The 27,235-nt window shown below is 42.7% G+C and overlaps 1 protein-coding gene across 1 annotated transcript in view; it reads left to right on the top strand.

Annotated features, from left to right (window-relative positions):
• Positions 1-27,235, top strand: part of snd1 (staphylococcal nuclease and tudor domain containing 1) — a 1,128,702-nt gene that overhangs the window by 493,820 nt on the left and 607,647 nt on the right. Inside the window, 1 exon segment of the mRNA XM_038812228.1 lies at positions 19,990-20,099. Within this exon segment, the coding sequence (XP_038668156.1) occupies positions 19,990-20,099 (110 nt within the window).

Genomic DNA, 27,235 nt, shown 5'->3' with positions numbered 1-27,235 from the left:
CACCAGCCAATGGGATTTCCCATTGTAGCTACCCCACGCTGCCAGGAAAACCGTAAGTGGGGGTGTTCTGGCGGCGGAACAGAGAATCTTGCCGTTGGAGAATTCACGCCAGAGAGTTAGAAGCTCTGATTTGCAATGCAAGCAATCAAGTTCAACATGAGATATTGGGCACTATTCAGGGGACTCAAGTTAAAGTTCACGTTTAGTGAGGTGTTTCTTGGTATCTGCAGTGCCGATCAAGACCTTGCTGTTCAACGGCATTTTGCCATTTATTTTGGCATCAGCAGGAACTCCCTGTCGAGGCCAGTCATTTGCTCCACTGGCGATCTCATAGCGGTTAGCACAATTGCTTCACAGCTCCAGGGTCCCAGGTTCGATTCCCTGCTTGGGTCACTGTCTGTGCGGAGTCTGCACATCCTCCCCGTGTGTGCGTGGGTTTCCTCCGGGTGCTCCGGTTTCCTCCCACAGTCCAAAGATGTGCAGGTTAGGTGGATTGGCCATGCTAAATTGTCTTTAGTGTCCAAAATTGTCCTTAGTGTTGGGTGGGGTTACTGGGTTATGGGAATCGGGTGGAAGTGTGGGCTTGGGTAGGGTGCTCTTTCCAAGGGCCGTTGTAGACTCGATGGGCTGAATGGCCTCCTTCTGCACTGTAAATTCTATGAAGAAGACTACTCGTGGATTGTAGAGGTATCCCTGATCTTTCAAACCCCTCTGAACATCCCCACTGTGGCCTCAGGGCCCCCCACTTTACTAATTTACCTTTTTTGGGGTCCTCCCCAACCCCTCACGCCAACTCTTATTGGAAAGGCCCCCCTGGGCCTGACCACTGGCACAGGAAACCTAGCATCTGAACACTGCCAGCTTGGTACCCTGGTGGTCCCTAGATGCCGGGTTGAAAATGCCAACGGTCAGGTTCGCTCCTGCGACGAAGCAGTAAAACGGTGAGCAATGATGTGTGTATTTTTTCAAAAGTTCCATGACACCTGTGGACCAGATTATTTTCTTGTATCCTAGATTTCACTCTCGTGATTGATTTCAAAGATGTGTCCAGTTTACTGCCTGGTACTCTGGCAGTGGCCCTGCCAGCCTGACAATGCCACCTGGGTACCCTGGTAAGCTGGCAGTGCCAAGGTGCCCAACTGCCAGGAGGAGTGCCACCTTGCCCAGTGCCAGTGACCCGGGGGGCTCAACTCATCAGTGAAACCGCTCCGAAGTGCCATCATTACTGGTTCACGCCTTTGTGAACCAGTTCCAAAAGGCACCTGATTGAGGCCACACTGGCAAGGCCAGTGAATTTTAAAAACAATATATCTTTATTCTCCTTTTTCACAATTTTTCTCCTGAATTTACACCCAACAACAATCAATAACCAACAACAAATATCTCAAACTCCATAACAGTAACAACGATCCCATCCTCCCACCATGCCCAGACATCAGCCCGCATGTTAACATAAACAAATGACAAAGAAAAAAAGGAATCAGGGATTACCCATAGCCATCTTCAACATACACAGCCCCCCCCCCCCCCCCCCCCCCCTTAACTAATGTTCGATGTTATCCAGTTCTTGAAAGTGCATAATAAATAATGCCCATGACTTGTAGAACCCCTCCGAGCTTCCCCTCAGTTCAAACTTAACCTTCTCAAGGGTCAAGTATTCCAACAGGTCCCCTCGCCACGCCAGGGCACAGGGTGGAGAGGCCGCTCTCCATGCCAGCAGGATCTGCCTTCGGGCGATCAACGAGGCGAAGACTATGATATCTGCCTCCGCACAAGTTTCCAACCCTGGCTGGTCCGACACCCCGAATATGGCCTCCCGGGGACCCGGGTCCAGCTTCACATGCACCACCGTGGAAATTACCCTAAACACCTCCTTCAGTACTCCCCAAGCTTTGGACAGGACCAAAACATATGAATGTGATTAGCGGCCCCAACCGCAACGTTCATACACATCTTCTACCCCTTCAAAGAATTGGCTCATCCTCGCCCTCGTGAGGTGTGCCCTGTACACCACCTTTAGCTGTATCAGCCCCAACCTTGCACACGAGGTGGAGGCATTCACTCTCCGGCGCACCTCACACCAGACCCCCTCCTCTATAACCTCTCCCAATTCTTCCTCCCACTTCGCTTTGATCCCCTCCAGTGGTGCCTTATCCTTTTCCAACATAGCTCTGTATACCGCTGACACTGTCCCCTTCTCCAGTCCACTTGCCGCCAGCATCTCCTCCAACAACGTGGAGGCCGGTTCCTCCGGGAAACTCTGCATCTCCTTCCTGGCAAAGTCCCGAACCTCCATATACCTAAACACTTCTCCCTGCTCCAGCCCATACTTCGCTTCCAGCTCCCTCAATCCTGCAAATCGACCCCGAGGAAACAAATCTTTTAGAGTCTTAATCCCCTTCTCTTCCCATTTCCGAAAGCTTCCGTCCCACCTCCCTGGCTCAAATCTGTGGTTCTCCCGGATTGGCATTTCCCTCGACCCTGCCCCCAACCCGAAGTGCTGGCGAAACTGCCTCCAGATTTTCAATGAAGCTATTGTTATCGGACTCCCTGAGTATTTCCCTGGAGCTAGCGGGAGCGGGGCCGTTGCTAGTGCCTTCAGCCCCGACCCCCTGCATGAACTCTCCTCCATTCTGACCCACTGGGAATCAACCCCCCTGACCCAGCTCCGCACCTTCTTCACATTCGCCGCCCAGTAGTAGTACATCAGGTTCGGGAGACCCAAACCCCCTGCCTGCCTTCCCCTCTGTAGCAGCACCTTCCTCACTCTGGCCACCTTCCTTCCCCATATGAACGAGGTAATCCTCCCCTCAATCTCCCTGAAAAAAGACTTTGGCAGGAAAATCGGTAGGCATTGAAAAATAAACAGAAATCGCGGCAACACATTCATTTTAACCGCCTGCACCCGACCCGCCATTGACAGAGGGAGACCATCCCACCTTGCCAGGACGGCTTTCACTCTCCCCACCAAACTAGTGATGTTGTATCTGCGAAGCCTTCCCCACTCCCGGGCAACCTGCACCCCCAAATACCTAAAGTGAGTCCCTGCCCTATGGAGTGGTAGCCCCCCCATCCTGTCCCCACCCCCGGTTGAAACACCACAAAATACTCACTCTTGTCCAAGTTTAGTTTGTACCCAGAGAAAGACCCCAATACCTGCAGCAACTCCAATATTCCTCCAATCGACGCACTCGGCTCCGACACATACAGCAGCAAGTCATCGGCATACAAGGACACCCTATGCTCTATCCCCCCCCCTCACTATTCCTATCCATGCTCCCGAACTTCTTAATGCGATGGCCAACGGCTCAATCACAAGCGCAAACAGTAGTGGGGGGGGCATAGGACATCCCTGCCTCGTCCCACGGTGGAGAGAGAAGTATCTCAAACTGATATTGTTCTTCCGGACACTCGCCTTCGGCTCCTTATATAATTACTTTACCCAGTCACAAATCTTGGTCCAATCCCAAACCGTTCCAGCACTGCCATCAGGTACCCCCATTCCACCCGATCAAACGCCTTCTCGGCGTCCAGTGCCACCACCACCTCTGTTTCCTCCCCTTCCGCCGGTGCCATAACGACGTTCAAGACCCTCCTAATATTCGAAAAAAGCTGCCTCCCTTTCACGAACCCTGTCTGATCCTCACCTATCGTCTTCGGGAGGCACCCCTCCAGCCTACCCGCCAGTACCTTTGCCAATACCTTTGCGTCCACATTAAGAAGTGAAATGGGCCTATATGACCCACACTCCGTCGGATCCTTATCTTTTTAAGCAACAGTGAAATCGATGCCTTCCCCAAGGTTTGCGGCAGCCCACCCTTCCCTATCGCCTCTTCAAACATCCCCACCATAAGGGGTGCCAACTTATCCTTAAATTTTTTATAATATTCCACCGGAAACCCATCCGGCCCTGCCACCTTCCCCAACTGCATCCTCCCAATCGCGTCTTTTATCTCCTGCTCCAGTATTGCTCCTTCTAATGTAGCCCTGTCTTCCTCCCCTAGCCTCGGGTACTCCAACCCAGCAAGGCCAGTGAATTGAATATGCGTGCTTGTATCTTGCCCGTGAGTGCGAGAACCAGAGCGTGACGCACCACCAGATTCTGTTGAATCTAGCAAGATATTTCAAGCATCGCAAATCCCGTTGCAGGCCTATCATGAGATTCAACAGCCTTCGACAGGGCTGCTGAATCGCCCTTATTACCTTTTGAGGAGGAGAATGGAATTACTGGCAAGGGAGTGAAGTACGTGATGGGGTGCTGAAATCACCGTTATTAAAGTAGAGGAATCTGTAGTTTTCTTGTTTTAAGTTATGTAATTTAGCTGGAATGCATTCAATTATTTTGTGTTCCTGTAACACAATGTAGAAAAAGAAAATGATTGCAAATCAACTGTAATCCATGCTTTGCATTTGATATTAAATGGAGGCCCCTGACTGGCTAGTCAGGGGTTTCAGCTGGCCCTCTGATATACTACACTGTTCAAAGATTACCAGCTCTTTGCGAATCTTGTCCATAATGTCTCCCACCGGTGCTAAATTCCTCCCTCTTCCAGTACCACTTTAATCATATTAACTGCTCCTCAATCTCATTGTTTGTGGGATCTTGCTGTGTGAAAAATGGCTGCTGCTTTTAGTTTCTGAACAGCCATGGTGCTATAAAGTGCCCAATTGTTGCCTGAGGTATGTCACTTTAGAGAGATGTGATAAAATTGCTTTGTAAATGCAAATCCTTTTTTCTTCAAATATTATGCTGCAAATCGAAGAAACAGATTAGAAAAATTGAAATGGGTTTTCAGTTCATACCTAGGTCACCTATCATACCTAGGTCACCTATCATTGTTTCTTGAACAGTCCCATTGTTTTTCTTGTTTGCTGGCCAGCTTATCGCAACATATCCCCTGTGTGATGCATTCTCCTTGGCATCTGTCCTAAACCTATTCTTGGTTTTGCTGCTCAGACCTACTTTCCTCCCTTACTCTGAGCTTTTTTGGAAGTTTAAATGGTTTCCATTAATATTTGATGTCCTTTATGAGGTTCTCACCTTTTCCACCTGGCTCATTTCCTTTACCCGATGGATTATGTTTTTGTAAACCTGCTCAATGCAATTGTTTTTATTCTTTCACTGGCAAGGTCAGCATATGTTCCCCATCACTAATTGCCCTTGCGAGACTGTCAGTGAGCCGCCACCACCTTCAACTGCTGCAGTCCATGTGATGTAGGTACACATCACAGTGCTGTTAGGAAGGGAGTTTGGAATGATGATATGGTTTCAAGTCAGGATGATATGTGGTTTGGAGGGAAAATTGCCTGGCAGAGTAATGATCAAGGTATAATGCAGACTTGACCTGACTAGTCATAGAATTTCATAGAATTTACAGTGCAGAAGGAGGCCATTCAGCCCATCGAGTCTGCACCGGCTCTTGGAAAGAGCACCCTACCCAAGGTCAACAACTCCACCCTATCCCCATAACCCAGTAACCCCACCCAGCACTAAGGGCAATTTTGGATACTAAGGGCAATTTATCGTGGCCAATCCACCTAACCTGCACATCTTTGGACTGTGGGAGGAAACCGGAGCACCCGGAGGAAACCCACGTACACACGGGGAGGATGTGCAGACTCCGCACAGACAGTGACCCAAGCCGGAATCGAACCTGGGACCCTGGAGCTGTGAAGCGATTGTGCTATCCACAATGTAATTGCAAAGTGCTCACAACATTCCTGTAGCAATTCTCTTGTTCCTCCATCATGAACTCTGTTCCTTAGTCACTGATACCAACCCTTTCCATTGCAACTGTCTGTGGTTAAAACAGTCTGTTTGCAATCTTGATGTTGTATTTGACTCCCAAGATGAGTTTCTGACCGCATATCGGAACCATTGCTAAGATAGCTCATTTCCATCTCTGTAACACCGCCAACCTGCACCCCGCCTCAGCTCATCTGCTGAAACTCTCATCCATGTCTTTATTACCTTTGGTTTTGACTGCTACAGTGCACTCCTGACGAGCCTCCTAAATTCTATGCTCTGTAAGATGCCTTGAGGTTATGAAATGGACTATAATCCTCATCCCTTTTTGGAACTACTCAAGATCAGTCGTACTCTTTAAATGAAAACTATCACTTAAGGTTGAGAAAGACATTTCTCACAGACTCTTAAATTGGTCTGAAGAAATGATTTAGCTGTCCTCAAAGGTAAGAAATCATCAGAGAATTCTCCAGATAGCTTTTTAAATAAGGTTTAGCTAGATTTTAGAAAACCGGATATTATCAGGGTCCAGGTATCTCTCCTCAATCATATACCTCTGTACTGAAAGAGTGTATGGCGATTGGTTTTCAAGTTTGGATACAAAAGGGTATTTGAGACAAATCTATTTTCTAATACCGTAAGAATTTATTAAAGAACTGAACATGCAATTCACTTTTGATGGTAATTCAGTAGCAGCATCAACAATTCTAGGAAAAGTAAGTATAATCTTGGTTATGATACAGAATCCAGATGGGATTTTGTGAGACATCCATCAATATTTAAACTAGTATTTACCTTAATTTCCTGAGTAGAAAGTTACCTAGTCTAATAAGATTCTCCCCAATTAAGGGGAGAACTATCATCTTGAGGCAACAGTGGCGGCATATCTTCACCTGAAAGACACGGGAGTGAATCCAATAAATTAAACATCCTGCTAAAGTGCGTTCAGTATTTTCAAATTGCCATGGTGGATTTCAACTTGCACTCATGAAAGTATTAGTCATGACACCACAGTACCACATTAGCTTGCATTCGTGGTATGTTGCACCATTGCATGTCTCCTGTCTCTCATTGAAAGTTCTGGATTTGTCCACATGAAAAAAATTGTAAAAGGTACTTGGACAGCATTTGTCAAGAAATTGAAGAGCCAAAATGTTAATGAAACGATAAAATTTATATGTCAGCATTTCATTGGGATGAATGCCTAATTAAGATATATATTTGCCCAGTTACTGATCCTTACAAACTTTTCAGAGATAATTTCACAATGATACAGTAGGCTGGAAACTGTCCTTTGAAGTCCAACAAAAAAGAAAATAGCCTCTCCACCATGAACTCTGTTCCCAGCCATAGACTCCATCCTTGGCAACTGTCTGAGGCTCAACCAGACTTTGGAACCTTGGTGTTATACTTGACCCTGAGATGAGCTCCCAACCACGTATTTGCGATATTATTACGATTGCCTGTTTCCACCTCTGTAACGTCACCTGAGTCTGTCCTTGGCTCACTTGTTGCCTAAACCCTCTTAAAAACTTTTGTTATTTAAACTTTTTTTAAAATAAATTTAGAGTACCCAATTATTTTTTCCAATTAAGGGGCAATTTTAATGTGGCCAATCCACCTAACCTGCACATCTTTTGGGTTGTGGGGGCGAAACCCACGCAGACACGGGGAGAATGTGCAAACTCCTCACAGACAGTGACCCAGGGCTGGGACTCGAACCCATGTCCTCAATGCCGTAGGCAGCAATGCTAACCACTGTGCCACCGTGCTGCCCTTTGTTATTTAAACTTGATTGTTGCAGTGCACCTCCAACTTTTCTGCCCTCTGTAACCCTACAACTCTGCTGCCGGTGTCCTAATTTAGGCCAAGTCCCATTAATTCATCAACCCTGTGTACAGTGAACCTCATTGGCTCCCGGTTAAGCAATGCCTCATTTAAATTTAAATTCTCACCCTTGATCTAAACTTTCTTCATGACCTGTTCACTGCCTATCTCTACAATCTCTTCCAGTCCCGCAAACCCCCAGCAAGATTTTGAGTTTACTAATCCTGGCTTCTTGAACTTTCCATTTTTAATCACTCCACCATTGATGCTTGTTCCTTCAGTTACCAAAGCTGATCTTGCTGGAATTGCTCCGAAACCTCCTCACATCCCTACTTCTCATTTAAGATGTTGCTTAAAATATACATTATTCACTAATGGGTGGAATGCTCTTTCAGAGGGTCGGTGCAGACTTATGGAGTGACCACTTTCTGCACTTTAGGGATTCTATCCTATCCAAGATTTAAAGTGTTAAATTTCCCTAGCATTTTACAGAAGTGGACACTTACCAGAAATGAATAAATACAGGAAAGGAATAAATATATTTTAGAAAAATATTTGACCATCCAGGGAAAATTTCTAATGCCCTATCAAGTTCAAGTTTTCACATGAGCCAAATAACCCCTATTGACAATTGCAAACATCGTTAAGTGCTGTAATATCGAGATAGCAGAATTATATTACAAACCTAGGTTTATGCACAATAAAGTATGGATGTGGGTGGTGGGGGTTGGAAATTGATTTAATAAATTAAAATTGTTATTTTCCTCCTTGGATTTTTGATGGGATAAAATGCATTTTGTCTCAATAATCACATTGGGTTCTTATGGATCCATGTAGCAGTTATAGTATGTACCTTTAATACAGCTCTTCAATGGGGAGAGGAATGGATATAAAATCGATTTTCTTTCTGCTATTTGCTGTTACTCCAGATTGTAAATAAATTGCCCAAAGTTTTGAGAAATATAGAAACTACTCAACAGTTATACCATGTAAGGTGCTAAGTGCCAACACAGCATTGCCCTTGGTTGAAGGGATACTAACTACCCAGTCAGAAAATGAGATTTCTGACAGGATGTAACTAAATCTAATGTATCCTGTTAATTGATATTTAAGTAGGTCTGTCATTTCAAATCTATTTTGACACTCCTTTAATGCACTAGAGCCCCAGATGGCCCATTTGTAAACCCCCTGTGGTGAGCACAGGTCCTGCATGGAGTTTTATGTGTTCCAACTGTTCTGATGTACGTCTCATATCATCCCTATTTTGTGGTGTGCTTTTGGTCAAGTGGATTGTTCGACAGTGTACCTCAAGGACTTAACTACTGATGAAGTAGAGCTTATCGTCAGAATATAATTCTGCTATCTAGATATTACAGAACTTGAACGATGCTTGCAATTGTCAATGGAGTTATTTGGCTCACGTGAAGACCTTGAATTTGATAGGGCATTACAAATTTTGCCTGGACGTTCAAATAATTTTCTCAAATATATTTATTCCTTTTGGTATTTCTTTCTTTCTGGTAAGTGTCCACTTCCATAAAATGCTCTGTCCAATTTTGAATTGCAGTTACAGTCCTCCCCCCATCCATCTATATCCATATGTAGCCAACTCTGCCTGGGGCATACTAAGAACAACAGTTGAGGACTATTGAAGGGCAGTACTGAGTATTTCTATTTTATTTCTCTGGTGTGTTTACTGTGGGGCTAGGGTAAAGCTCTGTATTGATTTTTATTTTGCAAAGATGTTTAACCTCTGCAGTTTTTAAATGCTTATTGTTTCAACACAAATTGGGAGATTGGTCGTGAGCCCCTATTTTGCCTCGTTTCAAAGCACGTTATCAAGAGAATCTGTGGATAGATTGAAAAATATATGAGAAAAGAAATTTAAACCTTCACATTCCGGAAATGAAGTTGGCCAGGTGTCTCATTCCTGTTCACTACTCGGTGGGTACCTCTGAGACGTGAATATGTTTGGAGATTGGGTGAAAATAGGATTGGATTGAGCTATGGTGGTGATATCCACTATTAATGCTGTGAAGGTCTCCATTGGAAATCCTACTTCCACTCTCTCTCTCTCTCTCTCTCTCTCTCTCTCTCTCTGAAACCAATATGCACACCACAATCAAATCAAATCCTTGACATTACTCACCACCTAATTTGGTCCCAGGTAATTTGAAGCCTCGATTGTCATATATTTCCTTCATTTTCACTTGTTGGTGTAGCAAGTCTAGTGCCATTCAGTACCTCTTTAAAATGCCTCGGTTCCCACCAGGCTGTATTTAATTTTTAGTGTGAAGTGATTCTTGCTACAAGTTATGAAATTAATGTTGCTTTTAATGAAATTTGTTGACTTACATGGGTTTATGCCTCTTCAGCAAATGCTGAAAAATACCACTGACCAATAATTGGACTGTGTGTTCAATGTGTTAAAGCAGTTGTAAATTGAGGTCATGAACACTTTCTTGGCGGAGAAAAAAAGATTTCAGCATCTCTGATCAGAAAATTCTGAAAGAACGAAGTATGTGCTGCAGGATTCTCCGCCAGCGGGATCCTCTGCTTCGCTGGCACTGTACCCACGCCCGCGGGTTTCCCGACGGCGTGGGCTGGCCACAATAGGAAACCCCATTGGCCGGCTGCGGGAACGGAGAATCCCATTGCTGGTGGGAAGGCGTGCACCGGAAAACAGGGCTGGCGGGATGGAGAATCCCGTCTATTGTTTTTCTCTAAGAATCCATCAACATTATGTTGGAACAATGCCTTCAGTGCAAAGATTGTGTGTGACAATAGCAGAAATAAATCAGGAACACGCACCTACATCTCTACCTGTCAAATTATACCAACCGCTCATTGGGGATAGGAAGAGATAGCAAGTTAAACAGTTGCATAGATTAATGTTAATGCAGTTCTTGATGGATGGGCTGAGGCTATTGAAGCACTTTTAATTTTACAAGGAGAGCATGTTAGTCTATCCCATTTCTATACCTTTTCCTTGCTAATTGGTGAAATGTGCTTGTGATGAACTGCCTTTGGAAATCATTTATAATGGAAGTGCAGTTCTGCTTAGCAGTACTAGGGAAGCTGAATACTATGGGAGAATTGGTGGGGGAAGTGGCAGCGATAGATGCCATTATATGACCGTAACTTGGCTGCAGACAGCCCATGATAATTTTTTGGTGAGAAAGAAGGTGGGAAATTATCAAACAAAGACTTTGCAAACACTTAAGAGGGAACGTTTTGTTTAAGGCAGTCTTATGTACATACTGATCTCTTGAATTGCACATACACTCAAGAGAATATGCACTCTTATTTGACTCCCTCCTTTGTCTGTTTTTCCTCTCTGGCTCCTGACCCCCCCCCCCCCCCCCCCCCCCACACTTGTTTCCTCCAGGACCTCACTTCTCACTCATTCTCACCTGTTATTGCATTTGCTGAAGTCTGCCAAGCAAAGAACCTGTAAATAATATGGAATTGGTTCTCTTCCTCACACAAGCAACCTATTTTTTAAAAATGCACACGAGTGTTGCTTTTCAAATTTGTGCTGTAGCTTTTATTCAGAGTTTTTGGAAAAATAGCAGAGCGGAAACCTTGGAGATGAACTCGAGTGGCATCAGCCCCTTGACAGCTATTGATGCATTTTCAGTTATTGTGCTTTGAGAGGCTGAAACCCTTAAAAAGAAAAGCAAGATATTGAGAGGCACAAACTATAATTAAGCAAATAAAAATAATTTACTATTTAGATATCTTTTCCTTTGTCATTAGAAAATTCATTTACTGGTGGGAATAACAACTGATGGAGAAATCAAATTAAATTTATCTGTCATTTTTATCAAATTGTAGGTTGCAAGATAGGATAGAATCACCTCGAAATCAGATTGCAATTACCAGCTGACCAATTTACATAGTTGGGTTCTGATAAATTTGGACTTGGTAATTTGAAGGATGGAGGTGGGTGGGGAGACTAGAGGCGAAAGGAAAGCATTTACATAAGTGGAACAGAAAGCAAAGTTTTGTAGACAATAAATGAATGCAGGTTTAAGATTTTTAATGAGATATGTAGCTTTCTTAACATGTTTTACATGTTCTTTTTAATAAATTTAGAGTATCCTATTATTTTTTTCCAATTTAGAGGCAATTTAGATTGGCCAATCTACCTAACTTGCACATCTTTGGGTTTGAGAATGAAACTTTTTTCTGTTATTTTATTATGGGTGCTTTGGGGTGATGTGTTATGTACATGGGACATGGGTTGGCAATCGGTTGTTTGCTATGCACAAGGCTGGGGACTTGGGGGTGGGTCGAAGAGGGGACCATATGGTGAAAGCAAAGTAGCCAGGGGCGTCACGGTGGCACAGTGGTTAGCATTGCTGCCTCACGAGGCAGCAGATATATGGGAACACCACCACCTGCAAGTTCCCTCTGAGTCACACACCATCCTGACTTTGAATGATATCATCGTTCCTTCACCGTCGCTGACTCAAAATCCTGAATTCCCTCCCAAACAGCACAGTGGATGTAGCTACACCAGATGGATTGCAACGGTTCAAAAGGAGGTTCACTGCCACCTTTTCAAGGATAATTAGGGGTGGCTAACAAAAATGCTGACCTAGCAGCAATGTCCATACCCCGTGAAAAATTAAAATGAAATATCTGGAAGGAGTGCCTTGTCTTTGCCAACCTTTTTTTTTCTATAAATTTAGTGTATCCAATTAATTTTTTTCCAATTAAGGGGCAATTTAGCGTGGCCAATCCACCTACCCTGCACATCTTTGGGTTGTGGGGGTGAAACCCTCGCAAACACGGGGAGAATGTGCAAACTCCACACGGACAGTGACCCAGAGCCGGGATCGAACCTGGGACCTCGGCGCCGTGAGGCAACAGGGCTAACCCACTGCGCCACCGTGCTGCCCTTGTCTTTGCCAACCTGGCTACTTCCTTTGCAGTGTACTTCTTAACTTCTTGTAGTGAAATAGTCAGTGTTAAATTGCTCACTGCAGTTACCTGACTCACTGGTAGCTTCAATTCCTCATGCATAAGGTTATTGAGTTGCATCATTAAAGAGGAACAGGAATGAGCCAGCTATGTTATTCGATCGTTGTGTTCATAGCAGTGATCCAAGATGCATTGAAAACTTTGGGAGAGTAAGTACATTATTTGCTGAATAAACTCAGCCGGTCTGGCACCATCTGTGGTGAGAAATCACAGTTAACCTTTTGAGCCCATTGACCCTTCTACACAATAGTTATTTCAGATTTCCAACATCCACAGTATTTTGTTTTTACATTATTTGAATTGTTTGAGAAATGTAATGTGAACAGTATCCAACCTTTAATTATTGAGCTCAGTTAAGAGACTAAACATGCTAAATCTGTTTCCTAATGAGATAAAGATTGTATCATGGTTGGTGTGAGTTCTCTTGCCTTCCTGATATCATAGAGATCATAGATCATGGAAGATTGTAGAATTGTTACAGTGCAGAAAAGGCCATTCGGTCCATCGAATCTGCACTGGCCCTCTGAAAAAGCACCCAACCGAGACCCACTCCTCCATCTGATCCCTGTAACCCTATCTAACCTTTGGACAAAGAGGCAATTTATCCTGGTCAATCCACCTAACCTGCACATCTTTGGACTGTGGGAGGTACCTGGAGCACCCAGAGAAAACCCATGCAGACACGAGGAGAATATGCAAACTCCACACAGACAGTTACCCAAAGTCAGAATTAGGCTGAGTGAGAGGGAAAAAAGTAGATCAGAGTTATAACATGGAAACAACCATTCAGCCTAACCATGAGTATGAATACGTTCTTTGTATTGAACTCGGCAAAGTGATATGGCTCCACAGGTGCCCCTACTTTCTGGTTCATCATGCCATTGTCAGTTATGCAGGGGTCATGGAAGAACTCATTCAATATCGTGACCTCTCATGCAATGGACATGGAATTGATTGTAGCATCCAACAATAAGATTCCTGATTCTGCAGCTCTTGGGTATTGATGATAGACGGCTGTAGGTCACTGTCCGTGTGGAGTTTGCACATTCTCCCCGTGTTTGCGTGGGTTTCGCCCCGACAACCCAAAGATGTGCAGGTTAGGTGGATTGGCCACGCTAAATTGCCCCTTAATTGGAAAAAATGAATTGGGTACTCTAAATTTTTTTTAAATTGGTGATAGAAGGAGCTGCAATGACCCTGGAGGTAAACCTGAATATTGGATCAGTCAGACCTTAGTCATATTGCCTGTTTGTGATTACTTTTACTTCTGTTTATGATTTGAAAAAATAAGTGTTCTCCAAAGTATCAGAAATGTTGAGCTTAATTCCTTTCACCTTGGAGATTTCTTTGAAAGTTGTGTTAAGAAAGCTGTGTTTGGCTGAACAATTTTTATGTGTTTATTGGGTACTTGAGGGAGGTAAATGATTGGAATGCTACGCATGCTATAAGGAATAAATAAGTTTTTCATTTCACGTTAAAGAGCTTTTGAGTGGATGGTCATATTTTACAATGAATGCTGACTTCTGACAGAATTTGTATCAATAATGCATTTCTTTTAAACTTTGATACTGTAGTATTTTTATTGAATTCACATGAAATTTGAGTTGTGAAAAATGAAGTATGTGACGCATGGTTTGAGTTAACAAAGGCCCCCCCCAACAGCTCTGACTAGCTTCAGGTGTTGTGTAACTAAACTGTGCCGATACCCAGGCTGCATTAGATGTCAATAGGGCATGGGCCAGGGAAGAAGAAATAAATCGGCTTTCCCGCTCCTCTTTTTCCTTCCCTCTCTCTCTCCTCTCTTTCGGGCATCACTCTGCCCTCATTTATTTGTGGGGCGTCCCCCTTGCACAAGTTTGGCAGAGTGTCTCCCCCCCCCGGTGCTGTGAATCCTTCTTTTTCGGGTGGCACGGTAGCACACTGGTTAGCACTGTTGCTTCACAGCGCCAGGGCACAGGTTCAATTCGGTTCCCAGCTTGGGTCACTGTCTGTGCAGAGTCTGCATGGGTTTCCTCCGGGTGCTCCAGGTTCGTCCCACAAATCCCGAAAGATGTACTGTTAGGTCATTTGGACATTCTGAATTCTCCCTCAGTGTACCCGAACAGGCGCCAGAATGTGGCGACTAGGGGCTTTTCATAGTAACGTCAGTGCAGTGTCAATGTAAGCCTACTTGTGACAATAAAGATTATTATTAGATTATTGTTTTTCTCACTCTGATTCTACTTACCCGGTCTGTCCCAAGCATGCACTCTTTATATATTGTTCCATTTACCATTCGTGCAGGACACATTTGTGAACCATGGATAATGCAATAACTAAGGAGCTGATTTGTCAGCTATAAAAAAGAACATTACAGCACAAAAATAAGCTCTTCGGCCCACCGAGTCTGCGTCGATCCAGTATCCTTATTGAGACCTCCGACCTATTGCATAATATTTCATTTTCTTATACAATCCACTCCATTAACCGAAGGGTTAGGAACTACCACTTTCAAATTATTTTGGCTTAATAACATTTGACTGAAAGAATATCATCTATATTGATAACATTTTCACCATAATGGTATAGGTCTTCCAGTCTAGGATAGTCAAACCCTGGAAGATGCACTGAGGTCCTAATGCAAGGACTCCGTGGGAATTGACCAGGAAGTGTTGTAATATACCTTTCAGGGATAATAGCATGACATTATTAGAAGGGAAATATGTTATGTCATCCAGTCTTAGTTTCACTTTTGCTTTGAGCACAGCACTCACAAACAGCTTTTTAAAAATCATTCATGGGATGCGGGTGGTGCTGGCCAGGTCAGAACTAATTGTCCATCCCTAATTTCCCATAATTTGGGCCGCTGGTTAAGGTGGTCACTAGCCGGGCTGCTATGTTTTTTTTCCATTAATTTACTAGTTTCTATAGTTAGGTATGCTTCCACCTCTGAAACAATAACATTCCTTTTCCCACAGTTTCCAGGCACGAAAGCTCTTGCCAAAGCATTGTACATTCTCAGTTTCTACATTTTTTATTTCAGACAGTTCTGTTTGCCTCACAGGTGTTTCTATCTGTTCTTTCCTCGTAGCAATTGACAGATCTCTGCTCTGCACATTGAACTGACTGAGCTGTTAAAAATTGTCAATTATGGTTCATGGCATCAGTCTGGCTGCTGTGTTTTTGATTAGATGTTGAACCTATTCCAGCTAAACTCACCAGCTTGTCTGCAGCATGTTGTGATGCAGATTGGTGCATATATTTTTGTTTTTAATGTCCTGCCAAACTTAAACTAAATTTTATCTGTTAAAAGAAAGGAGAATCTGCCTGTTTACGATTGAATTGGCATAGAATAAAATCAGTATCCTCCTGCTGACCCTCCTGGGCATTTATGGAATGGACTTCCTGGTAAAGATGGGCTTTTCTGGATTTTGTTTTAATCCTTGTGTCGTAATGTTTTATTCCTAATTGAGGTATTAGTGATGGAAGCTAAAGACATTATTGGTTTTTTAAAATTGTACTTGTCAACCTCTTGTGGCGATGTTCATGGATAAAGAAAGGTAGACTTTCATTTATATGACGCCATTCATAATCTTTGAGACCTGAACACTTATCAAGTGTTGTCACTATTGTAATGTAGGATACATAGCAGTCAGTTTGCAAGTAGCAAGGTCCCACAAACAGGAATATGATAATCAGATAATCTATTAGATTGATTTGGCTGAGGGTTAAATATTGGCCAGCTCCCTGGAAAAAAACTCCTCCTTTTCTTTGCGACTGTGGCACGGGGCCTTATGCAGCCATGTGAAAAGGCAGAAGGGGCCTCATTTAATATCACATCTGAAACTGGGCAGTACTCTGGAAGTGCCAGTCTAGATTTTGTGCTCAAATCCCTGACCCTAAAACCTTCTGACTCAATATGTTGTTTCATGAATAAGTCTAGAGGCTCGTACGATTGAACAGTAACTGTTTATTAATAACACACAACTCTATACATATATACCGGATACAGTCCTATGAGCTGCTATCTTTATGCTGACTTCTACCAGACTAACCACTGCAATCTATTACTCCCACGTGACTCCCTACATCATAAATGTGGGTGGTACTGTTTCCCCAGGCTACACTGACCATAACAGTTCCGAACACCCTAATGCTAACACTTTTCATGTAATCGGGATTTCTCAAGGCCCTTCACAACCAGAGAATTTCTTTTGAATTGTAGTTGTCATTTTTGAGGCAAATATGGCATAGTTGGGCCCTATGAGTATCAAACAAAATACAAAGAGTTGTTGATCTATTTTTGATGCTTGCTGATAACCAACAATCCTAAAGCATATTCGCCTCTTTTCTAAATACTTTGGGACCTTCTTTATCTACTTGAACAAGCAGATAGATATCAGACATAAAGAAATAAATATTTAAATTATATACGGAGGGCAGCTATTTGCTGATTTTTCTGTTATCAGAACAATTATTCTTCTGGAATTCAATGGAAGTAAAAAATACATGTCTGACCATTTAGAATATTTAAGATCTAAAGAATGCCTTTGCTGTGTTACATGGCTCAGTTATAATGTGGAGATGCCGGTGTTGGACTGGGGTGAGCACATTAAGAAGTCTTACAACACCAGGTTAAAGCCCAACATGTTTGTTTCAAACACTAGCTTTCGGAGCAGTGCTCCTTCCTCAGGTGAATGAAGAGGTAGGTTCCAGAAACATTTATATAGACAAAGTCAAAGATGCAAGATGATACTTTGAATGCGAGCATTTGCAGGTAATTAAGTCTTTACAGAGCCACAGAGAGGGGTAACCCCAGGTTAGAGAGGTGTGAATTGTCTCAAGCCAGGACGGTTGGTAGGATTTCGCAAGCCGAGGCCAGATGGTGGGGGCATGAATGTAATGCAACATGAATCCAAGGTCCCGGTTGAGGCCGTACTCGTGTGCGGAACTTGGCTATAAGTTTCTGCTCGGCGATTCTGCATTGTCGCGCGTCCTGAAGGCCGCCTTGGAGAATGCTTACCCGAAGATCAGAGGCTGAATGCCCTCGACTGCTGAAGTGTTCCCCGGCCGGAAGGGAACATTCCTGCCTGGCAATTGTCGCGCGATGTGCGTTCATCCGTGAACCTTGGATTTATGTTGCATTACATTCACACACACACACACACACACACACACACACACACACACAAACCCCGCCCTCCCCCCCAACCATCTGGCCTGGGCTTGCGAAATCCTACCAGCTGTCCTGGCTTGAGACAATTCACACCTCTTTAACCTGGGGTTACCTCTCTCTCTGGCTCTGTAAAGACTTAATTACCTGCAAATGCTCGCATTCAAAGTATCGTCTTGCATCTTTGACTTTGTCTGTATAAATGTTTCTGGGACCTACCTCTTCATTCACCTGAGGAAGGAGCAGTGCTCCGAAAGCTAGTGATTTGAAACAAACCTGTTGGACTTTAACCTGGTGTTGTAAGACTTCTTACATGGCTCAGTTAGTCACACACTTGCCTCTGTTTCAATCCGAGCTGATAATACTGGATACGTCAGATCCAAGAGTGAAGCATGTCTTGATAAATCCTGGGCGGGATTCTCCAGCACGACGCCAAAATCGGGAATGGCGATCGGGCAGAGAATGGCTCCCATGCAGATATGATAAGAATGTGCAAACTCCACATGGACAGTGACCCAGGGCCGGGATCGAACCCGGGTCTTCAGCGCTGTAAGGCAGCAGTGCTAACCAGTAAAGCATTTATTTAACAAGAAAAATTAACTGCATTGCACCAGATTAATGTTGGAACAATCTCAATACAAACGCAAGAAAATGATTCAAACCCTCATTGTTCTTTTAACCCCAGAAATATCTTTACAGACGCATTCATAAAAATTCGGAAAGGTGAAACATTTTACAATATACATCTTATGCTTTAATATTCAGGGTTGGTATGTAGTACATGCTCACCAACTGGCGAAGTGTGTTCAAAACAACACACTCCAGAGGAAATGACAGATGCTACCATAGCGTATTCTATGGATTTCTGAACAATCCACCCAGACACGTTACACAGTAAGCCAACCGGTCTCACCAAAATTCTGTCTTTCTCACGAGGATTTCCAATCTTTTGAAGATGTAATGTTGGAATTCTTCTCCAAATATCACTCACACTCTGATGGGCTTCAACAAGATTCCTCCCCCAGGGCTTCAAGCTCACTTTCCAAGATTCTTTTCCTTGGATCTCAGAAGCACACTTGTGCTTCACTTTCCAGGCAAACCTTCAGATTTCTAACCGTGCCAAGCAAAGCACCACTGCTCCAAAGAGTACCTTTGCCTTTATGGCCCGCAGCATTTAGTCACCAACCTTCAGTTGCCCTCTCCAAATTTTCTGGGCTTCTATTGAACCAACTTTGCTTGAAGTCTGTTCCCCACAACTCAAGAGCCTTTTTCTCTGCTCCTGTCTTACCTTAACTCAATGGGAACCATCTCTGATCCCCGACTTTGTCCCCGCCTGGGACTTCCTTCGGTGCCTGTTTCTATCTCTCTCTCTGATTTGGAAACATCTTGTTTGGGACCTTCTCCCTGTTGTAACCCCCCCAACCCCCTCCCCAGATTCCTGAGACACTTATCTGCAATGGCACTCTAGTTCCCGATCACCTGACCATCAGTTTCATGTCTTTCACTTCCTTTTCTTCAGTGCTGCTGGTTCCACGCCTCAAGAACATTAAAAAGAACTAACTGCGCATGTGTGGTGATTTCCTAGCAGGCGCATCGCAGAGGTCCAAAGGCCTGCTGGAAATGTAATTCCAAAACTGCAAACTACTGATTTAGTTAAGTATCTTGAGTTTTATCATAGTACTGTTCACAGTTTCGCTCTCCTCATCTAAGGAGTTATAAATTTGCCTTAAAGGGAGCATAGTTGAGGTTCATTGGATTCATTCCTAGGTTGTGAACCCGATCTTATCAGAAGAGACCCATGTTCTCGAGGTTAGAAGAATGAGAAATGATCTTATTAAAATCTCAAACACTTTAGGGTATGGTGGAAAGTATGAGAGGCTGCCTCTTTTGGCATGGGAATCTGGAATGAGGGGTCTCCAGATAAGGAGGCCAACCATTTTTAAAATGGGAATTTTCTTCTTTTGAGGGTTGTGTATCTTTGTAATTCCCTACCCCAGAGGGTTATGGGTGCTCAGTCCTTTGGTATGTTCAAGACAGACAGTCATAGAGCTTTCAGGTATTAAGCGATATGGGGGAAAGTCGAATTGATGTAAAAGTTCAACAGTGATCTTGTGAATAGCAGTGCTGGCCTGATGGATCTCATGGTCTACTTCTTATCCATTTCTCTTATACTGTTTGGGCCCTTTGAATGTATGCTTTTTTTTTAGAATACTAAATAATTTCACAACTGAGGCATTTTTCCTTTTGATTTCAGTCATTCTGTTTATTGTTTCAGGAATTGAGTGCCCTCGCGGATCTAGAAACACTCCTGCAGGAATCCAGGAAGGGGAGCCATTCAGTGAAGATGCCACTCAATTCACCAAGGAGCTGGTGCTGCAGCGTGAGGTAGGGGAGTGGTTCACCTTTGATCTGCATGTTTTTCGCCAAATCTCTCAGTTGTATCACATAGAAAGATCAAAAGTTGCAAACTTCCAAGAGAAGATTTTACTTGAAATTATGTTGATGTCAAAATGCACGGCAGCTGCAAAAATTCTATCGTACGGTTGGGACGCTGAATTTCACGACAAATCTTGATATAATATTCTGCTATACTCAATGTAATTAGGTAATTCAAGAAGACACTAGTTTGTGAGATTTTGTTCCTTTTCTTAGCAGCGCAATAAACCTTTAATTCTCTTTTGTAGTCTTAACAAAATGTCACCACTTCTCGAATTCTAGAATGGACAAGATCACTTATATTTGCTGTTTTCCTCCACCTCCCTCACCCCACCCCATAATGTATTTTTCAGCTTGGTTATGTTCCTATGGTCAAAACTCTTGCCGTAAGTGGAAATCATGGATGTAAATGCAAATTAAACATTGTTTATTTCTGGGACTCTGAGCCACTTATGCAAACTTAATTCTGTTAATTTCTCCCTAATTTTAAATCGCTTCCTGTTAATTTAATAGTTGTATTTGATTGTTTCAGCAATATTCCTAAATCCTGTCTGGTTTTCCGCTTATTTCACCATCTAACACTGCTAGGCCTATTGCTTGTTGAAGAGGAAGTTTCCCTGATACAGCATTAGAGTGTGCAGTTGCCATCTTCAAGGAAACTGTCTTGGAGCAGTTATTGCTGTAAGATGATGTAATGGATACAGTCAAGAGTGCACTGTAGTGAGGGCACTTTCACAAATTTGGTTGCCTGGAACATAGAAAAATCTGGAAAGATTTATATTTGATAAATTTCCCGTAGTACATGATTTCACAATCCCTGGCTCACCATCTCGTGAAAGAGTGGCCTTCAGCATTCATAATTTTGAGCTATGTGTCAGGGTAAGGGGACTCCTCTGGGTGTACCATTTAAATGACTGAATTTTGGACATTTAGGTTAATGTGAGCTGGAAGCATAATGTTCTAACATATGTTCCTCCCTGTACGTGGACAGACATATTCAGCTTTTACCATTTGAGGGAACGGGGAGGGGGTGGGGCAAGCAATCTGAGGGTGAAAATCCCCTTTATAAAGAAATAGTTATTTCAGAAGATTTTAGCACAAGAAATGATTTTCAATAAATGGATTCAGGTGAACCATGGTATAGGATGGCCAATGTTTTGTTCTTGTCTAACTATTTTACAGTCCACAATACCCTATCCATTGCTGGATATCAGCTTCTATATATGTTGTGTGGTCTTTTGACTTGACAAATTGTACAGTGTTGGCCTTGTCCATGGTCCTGAAAGCTCTATGGCAATTAAAAGCAGCACTGTAATTCATGTTTGCAGTTTGAGCTGTTCTGGTGTTTTAAAGAGCAATTAATTTTGGCAGCACAAAGGAACAGAACTGTTGCACACAAGCTTTTTTTAGGAGCGTTGACGAGTCTTCAGTCTTCATTATTGAGATGATTATTCAACATCTCAATAATGGTGAATTCTTTAGAACTGCACACTAAGCAATCCTGCATGGCAGTGACTTTACTTTCATAACATTCCTGTCAAATCCCTTTATTGCAGTGGCAGGATGAGGGAGAGAAAATTTGTAAACTCCTGTTGTTTCTTGCTCTATTGCCGTTGACTTTCTGAGATGTTGGGGGGAGAGGGTGGAGGGGATTTGGGGAAAGTTCATGCTCTCTAAACTAGTCACCTTTCCATGATGTGTATTTGATGTCAAAGGAAGTCAAACAGAGATTTCACGGTTAGTATTAAATCTGTGTTTATACTTAAACCTCCATGGGTGGTGTTAATTAGTTAATTGTGATTCATTGCTAGCTCGTATTCTGCCCGTTTGGCATTGTTGGGCATTGCTTAGAATGATGAGGCAGTGGCAATTTGGATAGTGATTTTTTGGACAAGGCTAGGGTTTTGAGTTTTTATTTATGAACCATGTTCTTCAAGTTTTTCCTGATTACTATGCAATTACAACTTGCAGCCATAATGTAACTTTTTTCTTCTTAAAAAGTAACAAAGACTTCTGGAAGGTAAGCAGAATGATGAATGGGATCAGAGTAATACAGCTGCCAAATAGAGAACCATAGGAAAGTTACAGTGCAGAAGGAAGTGTTCACCCCATCGTGTCTGCACCTGCCAAAAATAAAGAAACTAGCCATTCATTTTAATCCCACTTTCCAGTATCTGGTCCGTAGCCTTGCAGGTTACAGCACTTTAGATGCCGATCAAGTACCTTTTAAATTAGTTGAATGTTTAGGCCTCAGTTACCAACTTGGACTGTGAATTGCAGATCCCACCACCCTCTCGGTGAAAAGGTTTTTCCTTGTGCAGCCTCTTCTGTCAGTCACCTTAAATCTGGTAATTGACCCCTCAGCTAGGGCAAATTAATCTTTCCTGTCTAGGCCCCTCATAACTTTGTACACTTCAATGAGGTCACCTCTGTTCTAAGGAAAATAGCCATCACATATCCAATCTCCTCATAGCTGCAGTTTTAAAGCACTAGCAACATTTTCATAAATATCCACTGCACTCTCTTCAATGCAATTATGTCCTTCCTGTAATGTGGTGATCGGAGCTATATACAAAGTTCCAACAATATGCAAAGTGACCGAACCAGCATTTTATACAGTTCTATCATTACATCCCTGCTTTTGTATTCAATACCTCGTCTAATAAACAAAAGCATAACATATGCTTTCTTGACCACAGTGTCTATCTGTCTGGCCACCTTCAAGAACGTGTAGACATGCATTCCAAGGTGTTTCACTTCTTCAACCCTCTCGATATCTTCCGGTTTATTGAGTAATCTCTTGCTTCGTTTGCCATCCCCAAATGTATTACTTCACACTTCGCTGAATTGAATTTCATTTTCCACCTCTCTGCCCAATCAACCAAACCAGTGATATAATTCTGAAGTTGACAGCCATCATTTTCACTATCAACTACACAGCCAATTGTGTGTCATCTGCAAAATCCCAATCATGCCTCATATTTAAGCCTAAATCATTAAAGTATACAGGAAACACCATGAGTCCCAAAACTGAGGCCTGTGGGGCAGCAATGGCAACCATATATCATTCACAAAAATATCCATCGACCATTACCCTTTGTTTCCTTTCATTGAACCAGTTATTGATCCAACCAAACACTTGCCCCAGTCTCCCATGAGATCTTATTTTTCTGATCAGTCAGTCATGTGGGACCTTGTGAAATGCCTTCCTGAAGTTCATGTAGAGAACATCCACTGCACTACCCTCATCAATACTTCCTCAAAAAATTATTAGTAAGACATAATCTTTCCCTAATAAAACCATGCTGATTATCCTTTATCAATCTGTGCCTTTCTAAGTGACAATATATCCTGGCCCTCAGAATTGTTTCCAATAATTGCCCACCACCAATGTCAGACTGACCAGCCTATAATTTTCTGACCTATCACTTGGATCCTTTTTAAATAATGGTGCAGTGTTAGCACTCTCTAGTCCTCTGGGACATTGCCTGTATCTAGTCAGGATTGGAAAATGTATCTCAGAGTACCTGCTATCTTGTCCCTGGCTCCCTTTAACTTTCTGAGATATAAACCATCTGGTCCCACCTTTAAGGATGCCAGTATTTCCCCTCTCGCTATGCTTATTGTATTTACTATTTCATACTCCTCTTTAACTAGATTGCATCATCCCTCTCCTTAGTGAAGACAGAGACAAAGTGCTCATTGAGAACCCAGCCCACATCTTCTGCATCAGTCCACAAGTTACCATGTACATTTCTGATTGGCCTGTCTTTTCCTTAGATATTCTCTTGCTCTTAATGTATTGGCAAACATCTTCAGATTTTCTTTGAATTTACCTGTCACTGTTTTTTAGTATCCTGTCTTTGCTTTCCTAAATTCCATTTTTACTTCACACTTGTACTTTCAATTCACCTCTCGGCTTTCTACAGTATTAAGTATTTTGTGACACATAGACAGGATGTGGTATGTTGATTGTCACCTTTGTGACCATTAGGTATTGCTAGTAGTGAATTTCAATGCTCTTGTTGCAGTATTGTGGTCCGCAACTACATTTGAGTTCTTAATTTTACTTCGCTCTGAAACCAAAATAAATGGGTTCTGGATGATCTTGATTTTCAGCTGCTCGGCAGAACTGTGACAGAACTATACATTTTGGGATTGTACCTTGCTGATTTTTACACTAAGCCAGTTAGATTTTTGAGACTGCTACAAGCTGCTTTTACTGTAAAATTGACAGAAAATTGATACGTGGCTCAAAGATCGGTATGGGAGAATGGGGTTTCAATTCGTGGTGAGCTGGCAACAGTACTGGGAAAGAGGGAGCTATTCTCTGGGATATGCTTCACTTGAACTCAGTTGGATCCAACGATATGGCGAATCGAGTAACTAGAGCTTTAAACTAAATATTGGAAATGTTACGGTGGGGATAATTTGAAAGTTAAAGTAATGGACAAGGCAGTGGTGCAAGGATGTGATATGAATAATTATAATCAGAGTGTGACAGGAAAAGACAGCGTATGAAAAATTAAGGATACACCTGTAAATAGTCAGAGAAGGAAAAAAAATTTTAAAAGTCTAATTTAAAGGCTCTTTATTAAGATGACCAAAGCTAGAAACTGAACAGTCAGGGGTCCTTGACATTTTGGAAGAATAGGCAGAAAGGGAAAGGGGGTGAGGTAGCTTTGTTAATGAGATCAATAATGAGAAAATCAACTTGTGGAATCAGCTTGGGTGAAGAAAAGAAAAAACAAGGGTAAGTCATTATTGATGGGTGTAGTCTGTACGGGGCTGTAATAGGAGCTCGAATAAGTAATACATCATGGGGCATGTTACCAAGGTGTTGCAACAATTGAGGACAATTTTGATCTTCACATAGATTAGACTAATTAAATTGGCAAATGTAACCTGAAAGATGATAACAAAGAGTATATTCAGTATAGTTTCTTAGAATGATACATTACGGAATCAGTCGGGGGAAGGCTATTTTATATCTGGTAATATGTAATGCGACGGGATTCGTTAATGATTTCTTAGTAGAGTATTCTGGAGGGAAGCATGACTATAACAGGATAGAATTTCATGTTCTGCTTGAGGGTGAGAAATTTGTGTCCGAAACTAGTATTTTAAACTTAAATCAAGGCAATTACAAAGACATGAAATATGGCTAAAGTGGATTGAAAAAAAAGTTTAAAATTAAGTCAGCAGACAGTTAAGGGGATACTTCATAATTCTCAAACAAGATGTATTCCTTTGAGAAAGAAACATTCTGAGAAGGATGAACCATCCGTGGCTAGCTAAGCAAGTTAAAGATGGTGTATAATTGAAAGAAAAGGCATACAAAGGTGTGGAAGTTAGTGGTAGCCAGCAGATTGGGAAAAATCTGGATAGTTAAGAATGACAAAAAATGGAAGAAAATGGATTAAAAGTAAGTTGGCAAGAAATACGAAAATAGATGCTAAAAGCATCTACAAGTATATAAAAAGAGAGTATGCAAAGTAAAAGTTGGTCCCTTGGAGGAAGTGCTGGCTAGTTAGTAATGAGAAACAAGGAAATAGTAGGGACTTTGAACACACATTTTCTATCTGTCTTCATAGTAGAATCCACTAAAAGCATCCAATATTAGAAAAATATCAGGGACAGTAGGAAGGGAACAACTTAAAACATCACTGAAGAAAAGGAACCAAACAAACGAACAAGTCAAGGCTACTGGACCTGATGGCCTGCATCTGAGTGAGGGTTTTATAAAAGTGGAATCAGAGAAAGATTCTGGAAAGGTCCCAACAATTGGATTGGATTGGATTTTGTTCATTGTCACGTATAACAAGGTACAGTGAAAAGTATTTTTCTGCAAGCAGCTCAACAGATCATTATGTACATGAAAAGCAAAGGAAATAAAAGAAAATACATAATAGGGCAACACAAGGTATACAATGTAGCTACATAACACCGGCATTGGGTGAAGCATACAGGGGTGTAGTGTTAATGAAGTCAGTCCATAAGCGGGTCGTTTAGGAGTCTGGTCACAGCGGGGAAGAAGCTGTTTTTGAGTCTATTTATGCGTGTTCTCAGACTTTTGTATCTCCTGCCCGATGGAAGCAGTTGGAAGAATGAGGAAGCCAGGTGGGAGTGGTCTTTGATTATGCTGCCCGGTTTCCCCAGCCAGCAGGAGATGTAGATGGAGTCAGTGGATGGGAGGCAGGTTTGTGTGATGGACCTGGCTGTGTTCACGGCTCTCTGAAGTTTCTTGCGGTTCTGGGCCGAGCAGTTGCCATACCAGGCTGTGATGCAGCCAGATAGGATGCTTTCTATGGTGCATCTGTAATAGTTGGTAACAGTTAATGTGGACATTCTGAATGTCCTTAGTTTCCTGAACAAGTATAGGCACTGTTGTGCTTTCTTGGTCGTAGCGTCAACATGGGTGGATCAGGACAGATTTTTGGAAATGTGTACCCCATGGAATTTGAAACTGCTAACCATCTCCACCTCAGCCCTGTTGATTCTGACAGAGGTGTGCACAGTACTTTGCTTCCAGCTCTTAAGTTTTGCTATCATTGAGGGATAGATGTTGTCGTTGTACCACTCCACTAGGTTATCTATCTCCCTCCTGTATTCTGACTCGTCGTTATTCGGGATCCGGCCCACTATGGTCGTATCGTCAACAAACTTGTAGATGGAGTTGGAACCAAATTTTGCCACGCAGTCATTTGTGTACAGGGAGCATAATAGGGGGCTAAGTACACAGACTTGCGGGGGCCTGGTATTGAGGACTATTGTGGAGGAGGTGTTGTTTATTTTTACTGATTGTGGTCTGTGGGTCAGAAAGTAGAAGATCCAGTTGCAGAGTTAGAAGCCAAATCCTAGGTTTGGGAGCTTTGATATCAGCTTGGCTGGGATAATGGTGTTGAAGGCGGAGCTGTAGTCAATAAATAGGAGTCTGATGTAGGAGTCCTTGTTGTCGCGATGTTCCAGGGATGAGTATAGGGCCAGAGAGATGGCATCTGCTGTGGACCGGTTGCGACGATATGCGAATTGCAGTGGATCAAGGCGTGTGGAGATGATGCGCTTCATGACCAACCTCTCAAAGC

The sequence above is a fragment of the Scyliorhinus canicula genome, chromosome 11 (assembly GCF_902713615.1).
Source record: "Scyliorhinus canicula chromosome 11, sScyCan1.1, whole genome shotgun sequence".
NCBI classification, from domain to species: Eukaryota; Metazoa; Chordata; class Chondrichthyes; order Carcharhiniformes; family Scyliorhinidae; genus Scyliorhinus; species Scyliorhinus canicula.
This window is presented reverse-complemented; position numbering and strand designations above follow the sequence as displayed.